Raw genomic sequence first — 13,626 nt, forward strand, 5'->3', positions numbered from 1 at the left:
ACCTGCAGATGCGGCAGGTAAACAAACTGGCCCGGCCCGCCAGGGGCTTTCCCTGAACAAGTGGTGTCCCAAGTTTGGGAAACGCTGCTCTAAATCATTCAACATGAAAATACTTTAACCGCAGTCACTTATTGCTATGGCACAGCATGGAGACAACACCCGGTAGTTTCAGTCTTGGGTTTAGTGTACTAGCTCGACCATGTCTGAGCTGCTGGGGAATGTTTAAATCAAAACAGAAATCTTGGTTTTGTGAGCCTCACCTACCTGGGGTTAGAACAATATTTCTCCTTCCCACTCTCCCTCCAGTTCACTGCAGACCTGTCCCTTAAAGCCATTTGTGGGCCTCCCTTCGAAGCAGCTAGTACTGCCCACTGGATGGACCCTCGGTCTCATCTGGTGTGGCAATGCCTATGGCTTTACTGGGACATTTATTTTTAAAATAGCCCCACCCCTTAGTCACTGGTTTTGAGTCCCTGCTCTTTTTGAAGCCCTAAATCAACCTGAAGGTTCCTCTAAACAAAGATCTGCCCTAATGACAGTGGGGGTGGAGGTGGGAGTAACACGGCAGCTCACTGGATCGGTAGCCCTCTTTTATTTCTGAAGTCAAACTTCATCATGCCTCAGTCACCTGGCAGCTCAACACGTAACTATGCAGGGTGTGCTGCCAACTTCTCAGTAGCTGCCTTTAGCCTTGGTATTAAATGATCGATCGAAAGGCCATGGGACAAAAACCCAGGCAGTCTTTTTTTTTTGACGTGCGCTCCTGCAAGATCCGGGGGTGGCCCTCTTGGTAAAGGGCAGTGCCTTTGTTGTCTTGACCAGACTGCCCGCGGTGCAGAGGGATTGCTCACCCATTGCACAGGGCAGTTCCGGAGGGGGCCGTTGGGGAGGAAAGCTTCTTCCCTGCTGGGTGTATTGGTCTCTGCCCAGTGAAAGCTAGCGCTGCGGGCTAGCCCTGTCTTGCCCCGTTGAGCTGTTCCTGCCGCTAACAAGGGAGCGTGCTGAGAATTTGCCATTCAACAAGGGGAGCCCTCTCTGGGATCAGAGAGGCCTCGACCCCTTTGTGCTCCTGGAGGGCAGGGTTCTGACCAGTGGGCAAAGCTTGTGGCACTCCTACAACTGGAAGCCACTTGTAAGGGACAGCCCCCTTCTATCCGCAGAGCCCTGGCTTGTTGACCATGCCATCTGGGCGTGCTGCAAGGCTTGTCTGCTCCCCCTCGGGGGTGGGCTGAGTGGGGAGGGTCGTGTCTTTCTGGGGGTGGACGTCTGTTATGGTGCTTTTGATGTACACACCATGACTGGCTGTAGTCCGGCGAGAGCATCTCCGAAGCCCGTTGTTCCAGAGGCTTCGGTACTACCGTAGTTGGCATGAGGGAGGGTATGTAACTGGTGGCCCTAGATGTGGCATGGCCAGTATGTTGTATAATAGGAGAAATACATAAGAACTAACCCGCTCTTTGATGGAACATCGAGTTTGGGAGCTGGTGGATCACGATCTGCCCATGTGGCTTGTAACATGATCTAAGCACAGCTTGACTCTGCCAGCGGGGATTGAGCTGAAGAGGGGGTGTGAAGGAGAGAGGGAAGAAGCTAGGATGGGCATCTCATGTTTACTCTCCTTGATCATTGTCCAGCCCATAGAAAGTTATGTAAGATATGGAATGGGGCCATGGTCCCTGCACATGCCTGTAATTCACGAGGAGAACCGTACATGACATGAAATCTCCTTGTCACCTGCATTTCGCACACACATACCCTGAATTTTGGGGTCAAATGACTCAAAGCAAAGTGGTGTTGGAACAACTGTGTTTTTCCAGGTTGCAGGTGGCACCAAGTATTTACTGGCAACCAGGGCCTGATTTCTGGGTTTGGTTTGTAGAGATTGGGGCCCAGTCCCTGGACGTAACACTCCAGGGGTGGCATGGGGACAGAAGGCAGAATATGCCAAGTGTCTTTACTAAGGTGCTCTCTGGCCTTGTGTCCTCCCCGGGGTGCTTCACCCCTTCCTTTCAAGGGATCACTAAACATCATGCTGCTGGAGTCTCCTCTGAATGAGGGGACCCTGCTCCTGCTTAGAACTGTGCTGCTCTGAAACACCCAAATATGGTTACCCAAAACACACGACGGAGTTTTAGATGCAGCTGTTGTCCTTGAAGTAACAGCACTTTTGCACAGGCCTGGGTCATCTCTTGTTCAGCAAGACTGTTGCAAAAGCTCCACTTGGCAGGTGGGTGACTGTTGATGGCATGTGCTAGCTCTTGCACTTTACAAGTATAGTCCGTGACCTTAAAGTGCGGCTACCGTTGGAAGTTTGTGTGACTTGAAAATTTAAAAAAGTTTGATGTGGTTCCATATTTATTTTCAAGGGGTGGAAATTCAGTCTCCAGGCACTCCTACTTTCCTAACTGCTAGGGCTGCAAATACATCCTGTGGTCTGACCATGAAGCAATTTATCCTTTGTGTCTTCTATGACTGATCACCCATAATACTCTCTGCTGTGGAGCTTAACTGACAGTGTAGCATGTGAAGTGGAAAGAGTCCACGTCTCACTCTCATGTATTTTTAGCCCTTGTTACTACCAAGAATTTAAAAGCTTGACTTGGTAAAACTTTCAAAGCACCTTACTTCCAAAGGTGCTTTTCAAAATGAGACTTTATTTTCAATGAAAGTTAATGGGATTTAAGAACATAAGTCTCGCTGACTTTCGTTTAAAGTTGGGTTCTGAAGTGCCTAAGTCATGTTTGAAAAGGGATTTAGGTTCTTGTGCTTCTGAAAGTTTTACTCCAAGTTCAGTGTTTAATTTGTAATGAAAGAGGTGTCAGGGCTCAAGCAATTATTTTGCATTCAAAATTGATGCAGCAAGCCCACGGTGCCGGGGCTATAAACTGCCAAGCCCTGGCACAGATCAAGCACTGCCCAAATTTCAAGTCAGTAGATGTGTCAGCAGACAGCTGAGACTGCCAGGATTTGTTAGGTCTTTCTGTTGACTGTCTGATTCCCCTCTTCAGCCTTAGAAACACTTTCTCCTCATGCTGTTGACGGGGCGAGAGGGAATTTGAATGACTCTGTCAATGGCATGGGTCTCTGCTGAAGTTTTGTGCACAATAGCACTTAAGTGGGGGCGGGGGAGTTGCATTATGCCCTAAAGGCCTGTTCATTGGGCACACTCCACTGCTGTGAGCTTTGTGCCCCATAGAAGCCATTGGGGCTGATATAAATATGCCTGTATGTTGGGCTTATGTAACATCTTATAATAAGAAAGTTGGCAGGAGCCCGTGGGTCCTGCCCTCTGCAGCAAGCAAGCTGCTGATGCAGGTGAAAAGTCTTGTTTTCCCTCCTTGGAAGTGGCTCCCCCCCCCCCCCCGCCCCCCTTCTAGGAACATCCCTGGCTTGGCGCAGTGTCTGCCCTGCTGAGGGAACGTGCTGTAGCAGGTTCTGGTTACAGGTTACAGCCGCTCTCTTGGCACTAGCGTACTGTGCAGACTTTTAAAGGTCAATGTACAATGGCGATATATGTGGTCAAGAGGGGGGGAGGGCTGGAGGTTCCTCTTGCTGCCACCTGGACCTCCTGCTGTCGTGTCCCTTGGGGCAAAGGCAGGGCTCTTGTATAATTAATACGAAGGGGCCGCTGGATGCAGACTGACCCTGTGGCCCTCTCTTGTTCTCTAGCTCCCAGGCTAATGCTTGCTCTGCCTACTGTTTCCACGTGTCCTGGCTTGGACTTGGTCGATGGGGGAGATTTTTAAAAGCCCTGGAGCTCTCCCAGAGCAGCAGTCCCCTTGGCCACACTGAGCCCCAGATGAAATAATAAATAGCTGAGCTCATTTTCCAAAGTGCTTGATGAGGGAGGCCAAGCGTGACTACTTGGATCTTTAGAGAGGCAACAAGGTCTTTTGTCAGAGTGTGAAGTGCCCAAATGTCTCGGTGTATCCATAGACTTATTTTTTAAGCCCAGAAGGGACCCTTCAGATGATCTAGTCTGACCTGAGTAACACAGGCCATGGAACTTTGCCCAATGAGTCCTCCTTCTGGTCCAACTTGTGATTGAACAAGAGCATGTCATCTTCCCTGAGCAGCCCCAGTGACACCAATCACTGCAGTGCTGAGAACCTGGTGGAGAAACTGTCCTCCCTGACTCCTGTTGTCCCAGCACTGAAGGTAGAGGACACAAAAAATGGAAAAATAAACAAGGTGATTGAAATCCTTCCCCGCGGGAAGGGGTTACTAATGCAGGTAAAGAGCTCTCTATTTGCAGTAAGTTTTAAGTGTGCAGGGCTCCTTGTAATAGAGAAGAGCACACATCTGGCCAGCTGTTGGGATCTCTGCCAGGCTAGAGCTGCACCAATGGCAGTGCAGCTGTGGGAGATCTAAACGGCCCATCGTAGTCAAGGCCTTAGTGGATATCATGAGAGCAGCAGGAGCTGTGGTTGCAAATACGTTAATTGTGGGAACATCTGGTGGCAGCCTTTCTAGAGAGCACGGTCATGCTGGTGCCGTTGCACCTGTCTGAGTCTTGCCCAGCCTTTGCTGTTACTAATTTGTGTTACCATAGCACCCGGAAGCCCTAGCTATGGACCAGGACCTCCCTGTGCTAAGCTCTGTACAAACAGAACACAAAAACACTTCTTGCCCCCAAAGAACTTACAGTCCAGGTATTAGACTTGAGACAACAGGTAGGTACAGCTCGATGGGGGAGTGCCAGGACACAATGAAACGGCCTTCCACTCAGACTTGGTTTTGACCCGTGCCCCCGTCTTTGAGATACCAGCGTGTGCCACCATGGGAAGGGAAAAGCGTCCTGTCTGTGTCCCCACCATCCTGTCGGGAGAGAGGCAACTCATGGTATTCTCTGTAGTGTTGCCTAAGGGAAGCTGCATAAGGTACTTATTGTTGGGAAGGCAGATGGGCCTTTCTCAAAGAGACTGAGACACCACCATCACCATGCGGATCTATTCCAACGGTGCTTAGCTCTCCTTGCGGGCAGGCAGGAACTGAGCAATAGAGGGAGCAAAGAAGCCTTTTGCTCAGCGCTTATGAAAGTAAAGCATCGACCCCTTGAGGTTTTTCCAGGCCTTCTGTTTTTCAGCTGTGGTCTGGGTGGTTTGTTTCCCATCCTGCCTTAGGAAGCCAGCTGCTCTGCTGTTGGTCTCTTTACCCTGAAATTACTCTTCATCTCTTTCCTGAACAGCCCAGTGTTCAGCTCTGTCTCGAGCACAAGGAAACCGACTTGGCTGTGGGGGCGGAGTAGGCAGCAGCGTGTCTCCTAGCAATGCAGGTTCCAGAGCGAGCAAGGGAGGGCGGGCTCCCTCCCTTAGCAGGATAAATCAGTCTGTCCTGCTCCGGCAGAAGCCCAGAGCATGTGATGCTGTCTTTTTCTGGGGTTGGCGGAGGAGGAAGGCAGTGGAAATTTTCGCAGCATGACGTCTGTGTTTGCACCCCATACGCGGAGGGGATGGTCTTGTGGGTGGGGCACTGGACTGGGACCGAGACCTGGGTTCAATTCCTGGCTCTGCCAAACACTTCAAGTGACTGTCCAACACTGGATCTGTCTGTGCCTCGGTTTCCATGTTTGTAAAATGTCTTGTCTGTTTAGACCATAAGCTTTCCAGGGCAGGGACCCTCTCTTACGAAGTATATATATGCAGCCCCTCGCACAATGGGGCTGTGATCTCGGCTGGGCCTGCAGAGGCTACTATCAAGCAAATGAAAAATCAGAATAACGCTGCAACATTCCAGGGAAGGTTTGTTCTAGTTTTGTGTATTCATGGGCCACACGGAGTCAAAATGTCCAACTGTGAAAATAATGAAATAGCTTTCCTGAAATTCACTTCCGAACAAAGGTGTAGCACAGGTAGGCGATAATTGACCGTGTAACCTGTCTGCATCCGCTCATAAGAGCAGGGCCTGTTGGTCTCAGTAGATAGACGCTTGATCAACAATAAAACAGGCTCCTACCATTGGCAAAAAGAGGCACAGTGTTCGAATCCTGTCCCTGCCCTTCATGCTCCAGTAGGAGGTGGAGGATGACTCCAGTCATTCCTCTAGGAAAACAGCGGCCTTCCAACACTTGGGTGCACTTTGCAAAGAGCTTGGCTGTCCCGTGGTCTCGAAACAGGGAAGGAATGGAGCCATGGCTGGGGGTAGAGCCAAAGCATTTGGGGTTGGGGAATTACAGTTATGACCAGTTCTGTGTTTCACTTGCCACAGGTGTACTTCTGAAGGAAGGAGAGCTAGAAATTAAGCTCCTCTACAGTCTGGCTGGTATTGTATTGTAGTGCCTGGTAACTCCAGTTATGGAGCAGGAACCCATTTGCGTTAGGTGCTGTCCAAGCAGAACAAAAAAGGCCGGGGGGGAGAGGAGGGGGAGAGAGCGAGAGAGAGAAAATATGAATGAATGAATACATAAACACTTTTTGTCTTGCAGCACTGGGACGTTTTCAAATATGTGACTGAAGTGTTTATCCTGGTTCCTGCATTGCTGGGACTGAAGGGGAACCTAGAGATGACACTGGCATCTCGTCTTTCTACAGCTGTGAGTATCTAGGACGGGATGGGGAGGGACATTCCATGTCTGCTTGTGTTTATCTATGGAGAGGAGGGGTAAAAGACAGCTGTTGCGGGGAAGGCCTGCCATGGAGCCCCTGCCCGTGGACTCCTTTGCACCTTCCACTGACTTTGTGGTGGCTTAAATCACTGATGGATTTGCCTAGATATAGACACTTCATTTTGCAGTTGCTCTGAACTGTATCATTGTGGGCTTGCCAGTCTCAAAGGCTCCACCGGTTTCCCCTCTCTATCCCAGGCTGCACCAGCTCTCCCCTGGCCAGTGCCACTGCCAGTCCATTCATTTGGTTTGCCCTCTGAGGTCAGGACTCGCTGTGCTTCTCAATGAGTTTTCAGTATTACACAGTAGCGAGTGTTCCTGAAATCCGGATAAATGTTACCCTTCCTCTTCGTGATTCCATCCAGTCAGAGCAGTCGAGACGTTTCCCGTCTGCTCCCTCCCCCCCGTCCCTTCTCTTCCCCCTCTCTCTCTCTGTCCCTGAACTATCCTCACGGGTGTCCTGTGTCCAGGACGCCCTCTCACACAGCTATTGCACCTGCCCTGCTTCGATTAGCCGCGTACTGAGTCATGAGAGAGAACCACCCCTTTTTGGGGTGAGTGGGTGGAAGAGAAGAACCTGTTTTTAAGCATCTCCCTAAGCAGGGGGCCTTCAGGATCAAGTCAGATGAGCAGTCGGCAAGAGGTGCCTGTCACAGTTCATGGCAACTACACCTGTATTTCCCCTCAGTGGTCCAGCAAGGGCACGCACATGCTGTTGCCATGTGTGGATGGAGACACACGTCTCTTCCTTCTGACTGGGGTATCTTCAGGCTGAAGGGTTGTAAGCAGATCCCAGCACAGAGACTAATAAGAGTAACTGACACAGTTAGGCTACTACCCAGCTCTTTCCATGCACTTATTTATTTTTAGGGTAAAAACATTACAGAGAGAACCTATTAAAAACAATAAAAGAACTTACACGCATGGTAATAAGCTTCCCAGGGATCACCCCAGCTCTCTAATGGCCTCTCTAATACCTCCTATGAAGCCTATTTCATACACATTGTCACAAACTTTTGTTTTTGAAGTTCCTAACATTTCCCCAGGGTTTACATTAGTCAGTCTCCTGGAAAAGTTACATGCAGTCCTACAATGACACATCAACAATTGCATGTTTAATATCATGGACCCTGAAGGTATTCAACTTAATTTGATAGGGCATGTCCAGCATATTGCGGGAAATTGCCCTCTGTCACCGTGGCCACTTTGTCAAGAGCCTGGCAATTCAGGAAGGGGTTTTGAATATTAGTCGAGCAGGAAGACTGTTTAAAGTCCTAACGCCTGGTACACGGCTCTCCCCTGCCCTGAGTGCTGCTCTGCGCTGGATCCAGAAGAGGGGTGGGCGTGTTTCGCTGGGAGAGTTCTGATCTAGTTGAAGGGGATCTGATTTGTGCTTCAGGAAATTAAATACAGAAATGGCCCAAAAGCAGGCTGGGGAAAGCCTGTGTGTGGCAGAGGCTGCAGGGATTTGAGAGAATCGTGCTGCAGGGGCCTGTCCAGTAGAATCCTGCAGAGAGCATTGGCATCATAGCTGAAAACCTCTAGAAGTCAATAGAACGGCAAGATCGGGCATGGCCTCTGTGAGTGTAATGGCCAGATCCATAAAATAGTGAGCTTCCCAACTGAGATGGGGGCAGGCGCACCAGACTGCTAAGACCGGACTAGGCTAGGTGCCTGAATACCAAGTTAACGCAGTTAAAACTGAACTGCTTCTGGTCAGTGCTCTGGCACTACTGTAGCGGTCTGTCCCTGTAGCTGAGCCGTGCAGGAGGCCTGGAATCCTTTCCTGTTAGGGATTGGAAATTCTCCTCCCTTTCCATAAAGCACATTCCTCCAGGGTATGACAACAGGTGACTGTTGGATGTTTCCATGCCTCACAGCACACCCCACAATGGGTCCACAACTGTGATTCTTAAAGCACAAAAGTACCAGCTGCCTGCAGCTCAACTCTTAACTCTCTCCACCCCCTGAATTAACACATTCAGCCCGGACCTGGTCTTCAGGGGACAGAGGCGCAGGAACCTGTGCTCAGAAATTGCTGACTCAGACTGCTAGCCAGGGAGGATTTTGGGACAATGCATGGGCAGGACTTCCTGGACCACACTCAGATTGAAGGGGAGCAGTGAGCACAGCTGGCAGAAAGCTTGGGGAGAGTTGCATGTCTCTCTATCTCGGCCATGCCTCTTTAGTACCTCTAAGCCCTGAGCCAGGGGAGTAATGCCAGCTGTGGTTCCGAGAGCGGCCTCCTCTCCTCTGCCTGCTGCCCAGCATGTGTCCTGCGGGGCCCTGCTCCAGTGCACAGTGAGGCTTGGGTTGCCATGTCACGCTGGCTCAGTGTTTTGGAGGCGTCTAGTTTGCAGAGAGGAGGGTTGCTTAGTCTCTAGCCCCTGCATCAGAATCGGGGCTCCCTGGCCAACATCAGGGTGGGGAGCGAGGAAGTGGCTCTATCTGGATTAGCTCTTGGTTCAGCTCTGCATGTACGGTGAAGCACAGAGGGCATCCTACTGCTTCAACCCCCCAGCTGGTTACCGCTGACTCGAACAACTCCTCTTCCTCCTTGAATCCAGCCTCTGCAGCTCTTGGCCCTGGTCCCCTTGCTCCTGAGAAGCAAGCAGAGATCTGGCCGGGAAATGACATTGCCAACTACCAGCTGGCACGCTGCGCCTGCTGCTGAGGCTGACAAGCCTCCTTGTCTCCAGCTGATGGTGGGAACAAGCTTTCCCCTCCTCATTGTGCCAGGTGGGAGCAGAAGCCAGCTGCAATTCTGCCAGAGGCAAAGGCTGAGTGGTGAAGCTAATGTCAGTGCAGGCCAGACTTTGTTTGCTCTTCCACTTCGGGAAACAAACCCCTTTGTTTCATCCTTATTGTTTGGAACATGTAAGGGCTGTGAGGTCTTTTGCGGGGCTGGGCTGGGGTGGAGGAGCAAGCAGTTTCCTCGGCGGACTGGCTTGGCTCTGTCCAGCCAAGCACTAAGCGTGCCCCTCCTCTCCGCTGCCCCCCCCCCGCATCGCTGGGATCAGAGCTTAGCTCTTCTGGGACAAAGGCAGAGTGTCACCGCTTCCTCCATCCCCCTTCTTCCCAGCAGTGGTGCTGGCCCAGGACTGGGGCCTTGGCGGGGAACCAAGACTGCCCATGCTGTGCAGAAAGTCACGGGAATGCCAAACTTTTCTATCTCCCTCTGTGTCCACAGCAGGGCCACAAGAGAACCAGGGCACAGAGAGAGCAATGACCCGGCCTATCTGCCTCCCGCTGATGCTCTGTGCCTGAGAGCAGCCCTGCCTGTGCCAGCTGGGTCTCCTTGTGCCACCTGCTGACATGCCATGACCTTGATCTGACTAGTGTGGAGAAATTAGCTTGGCTTCTAGCCCATAAAGGGATCTGTTATAGCTTGGTGTATGGTGCGGGGGGATGACACGCTGCCTTTTAAACTACTAAACTCCCTTCTGGCCTCCTCGGGGTCCACATGTGATGGGGTCTGATGACCTGTCTGGCTTGCTTTTTATTCCCCTCTTGCTCTGCTCCTTCCTAGGAATAAGAGACCACCTGTAGAGTGGCAGCGGAGAGCCCTTCTTAAAGGAATTGCTTGGGACAACATGATCACTGTGCTGGCTCTGCAGGACAGCAGCCTGGAAATGCTTCCGCAGGCTGCACGTTCCTCATTAACGCTGCATTAAGGCTCCCCAGCCAGTTCCTTTCACCATTAGGAAGCAAAACTTTCCTGTTAGGGGATTAAAATCTTGTTCCTACTGACTACAGCCAGGTTATGGTAATCCAGACCTGATGGCAGGAATTTAAGATCCAGCTTCATACTGAGCTAAAATACCTGTGGGGTATGTGCTGAATGTCCCTGGAGTTGTCTCTTTCTCCCCCTCTAACCCCGTTGAACTTGCCAGACTGCAGAAATTCCTGAGAATGCCCCTTAAACCCAGGCTCCCTTCGCGTCTGAAGACTTCTTTTCAGGCATGGATGCTCTTCCTTCCTGAAGAGAATGGTCCTGTATCCTTCTACCCATATGCCATGTGCCCTGGTAACTTGAGGCCTGGGGATAGAATTCAAATGAGACACAAGACTTCTTCGACACTGTAGGTCGAATGCCGCAAGAGGAGGGGTGTTACCCTGGAGTCACGGCCACGTTCCAATGAGGGCAACTGTTCTCTTTGACTTAATTGACCCGGCCAACTCGGTTGGCCATGTTGTTTTTCTTCCCTTCCTGTCCTGAACAGTTTAGAGTTGCCGTGCTCCACCCCAGAAATGGCTGCACTTCAGTGGATGGAGTGCTTTGTCAGAGCCTCTGCAGTTGCTGGCTTGGAAGGTGCTCTGGAAATGTTCAAGAAGTGGCAGGGACTGGGCAGTTGGGAAAGCATGCTGATTTGAGCTGCTTGACCTTGATTTCTCTCTGGCACAGAAACTGGAGGGAAGGAAACTCCACCACATCCCTTTTACCTGTTAATGGCCTTGCTTGTGCTTTAGGGAATCCTTTCCACACTGTACTGCTGGATCTGCATAGGCTCGTGGCTTGAACCGGGGGCTAGCAGTCAGGACGCCTGGGTTCTATTTCTGACACTCGGTCACTCTGTCCTTTGGCTTGTCGCTTCCCCTCTCTGCGCATCTGTTTCTGTTATGAGAGACACATGTCTCTACACCATCAGCTCCGTGCGGGGCGGGCACACCACGCTCACCCTGATCTTCATAGTCCCTGGGAGTGCTGTGATACTTAATGTCTCTACATCGCATAGAGACCTGCAAGGGACAGGATGGCAGGGCCTTCTGCAGTAACTCTGCTCCAATGTTGCAAAATAGCAAACTTGTCTGCTGCCAGATTAAAGCAACTTTCAGTCCGTTCTGTTTAAGCTGATTAGTGTCTTTTGCAGCCATTCTGGTGCCAAAAGAACCCCATATGCTGTGGCTGCTTCCCACCACTCAACAGGTTTCCACGGGGCATTAGCTTTGTTTACCTAACGTTATTTAAAAGGAAAAACTCTCATTGCCATCACCCTGGCCTTCCTTATCAGAGCTTAGGGTCCGATCTGATAGCAGAGCTGGGGTACTGAGCCCTTTGGCCAGCTGCAGGAGCAGCATGACCCAGATGGGTGTGAGCCAGAATTGGTCGTGAGACGTGGTATTAGGAGCTCCATTGGGAAAGCATCAGCAATGCCTCATTCCCCATTCCAGCATGTGTTAAAGGGGAAGGGAGGAGGTCCTGCCGCCATCCCAGATTCGCTAGCAAAGTCTTTGTAGACCCTGGTCTCCAAAGCACTTGGCAAACGCTGAATCTTTGCTCTTCCCTTGTGGCATACATGTTAACCCTGCTTCTGCAGCTAGGAGAATGGAGGCAATTAAGGGGGACTGGAGTGTGGCTCTGGGCTTAGAACTTGAGCATTCCTGCCACCCGGTCCTGTGCTCAGGGCAGTAGACCAAGACAGCTCCTCCTTCACTGATCTGTCAGATGTTGGGTGCCAGATTCTCTTTTGTCTGCAAGAGTTGAGGACCTTGGGAACTCCGAAAGCAATAGAGGAAGCCCTCTTGACTCTGCAGCTCATTCCCCCCTCAGCTGGAGGTGGGAGGTGACTGGCCACCTTGCTAGTGTCCACATCCTGCTGCTCTGTTCCTGTCACGTGGCTGACGCGTGGGGCTGTTAGGAATGTTGCAGAATGGGGAGCCTTCACGAACGGCAATGGAATGCTCATTTTTTTTCTTCCCGAGCCACCATCCCAGAGGGCTTGGGTCTCGAATTGTTCTCCCCTGCCCCACGACAAATGTACCGCCTCTGTGATCAAGTTCCCTGAGCACTAGCCATCTGAGAGGGGTTCAGTGTAACCGATACCATGGTCTCTTCCTACAGGCTAATATCGGGCACATGGACACACCCAAGGAGCTCTGGAGGATGATAATGGGGAACATGGCTCTGATTCAGGTAAACTGGGGGAAATGGAGGGGGGTGGGTGGGTGTGTGTGTGCAGGGGTGGAGGGGGTGTGTGTGCGCAGCAGTGACACTGGAAGGAGAGTTTAAATACTGATGCTGAATGTCTGGTGGAAAAGCAAACGGTGACTTCTTGTGCCCTAATTAGTTCTCCCTAAAAGTCCCTTTTCTCCCCCCGCACTGGTAAATTGCAGTCTCTTCTTCCTCCCAACTAATGCAGGTGGGACTGGGCCTGTGGTTTCTCTCTCTCCCTTCCCAACCCGTGTCTGGTTTAACCCCTAGTGTGCGCTTTTGCTAGGTTCAAGCGACAGTGGTCGGCTTCCTGGCTTCCATTGCTGCCGTGATATTTGGCTGGATCCCAGACGGGCACTTCAGCATTGGCCACGCCATCCTGCTCTGTGCCAGTAGCGTCGCCACCGCCTTCATAGCGTCACTCGTGCTGGGTAAGCCCGAACCCTGGGCCGCGCGCGCTCGCTCTGAGCAGCGGTGCCCTTCGGCTCATGCCCTTTCTTCCTCTCGGCCTAGGAATGATCATGATCGGCGTCATCATTGGATCCAGAAAGATAGGGATCAACCCGGATAACGTGGCCACGCCCATTGCCGCCAGCCTGGGGGACCTCATCACCTTGGCGCTGCTTTCGGGGATCAGCTGGGGCCTCTACATAGAGCTGGGTGAGATGTGAGAGATGCCTACCTGCTCTGCAGCATTTCCTTTGCCTCTTGCCCTCCATTCTAGTTGTTAAGGAGATCTACTTAATGCCTAACCTTGAGGCTGCCTCTCTAAGGCACATTCAGAGATGACTGGCGGGAGGGGAGAGAAATGTAAAGGATCTTCATAGACCACACAGGTGCGGAGAGGCTTGCGGGGGTGCTCTGGGTGCACCCTCCCAGTCAGATAAGCAAGGGGTGCTTTTTGGCAAGTGCCAGAAGCTAGAGCATCATTGGCGTAAGGCTTGGGAGGGTCCCTAGTAGCAGAGCTGTGGCTCTCTCCTTGGTTGGGGCATGTCTTCAACTGCATTCCAAGGAGAGGGCAGGTGTGGCTGCTAGGTTTTGCCCAGCAGTGAAGGCTGGACAGGGTGAGAGGCTGGAAACGGGGCGTTTC

General features: G+C 51.5%; 1 protein-coding gene across 3 annotated transcripts in view; it reads left to right on the forward strand.

Annotated features, from left to right (window-relative positions):
* The window catches only part of SLC41A1 (solute carrier family 41 member 1), a 30,648-nt gene that overhangs the window by 8,052 nt on the left and 8,970 nt on the right, over positions 1-13,626 (forward strand). For all 3 annotated transcript variants that reach the window (XM_037884914.2, XM_037884913.2, XM_043533781.1), the window contains 4 exons: positions 6,425-6,532; positions 12,447-12,518; positions 12,823-12,967; positions 13,050-13,196. In XM_037884914.2, the coding sequence (XP_037740842.2) occupies positions 6,425-6,532; positions 12,447-12,518; positions 12,823-12,967; positions 13,050-13,196 (472 nt within the window). The remainder of the gene's footprint in view (positions 1-6,424; positions 6,533-12,446; positions 12,519-12,822; positions 12,968-13,049; positions 13,197-13,626) is intronic.

The sequence above is a fragment of the Chelonia mydas genome, chromosome 21 (genome assembly GCF_015237465.2).
Source record: "Chelonia mydas isolate rCheMyd1 chromosome 21, rCheMyd1.pri.v2, whole genome shotgun sequence".
NCBI classification, from domain to species: Eukaryota; Metazoa; Chordata; order Testudines; family Cheloniidae; genus Chelonia; species Chelonia mydas.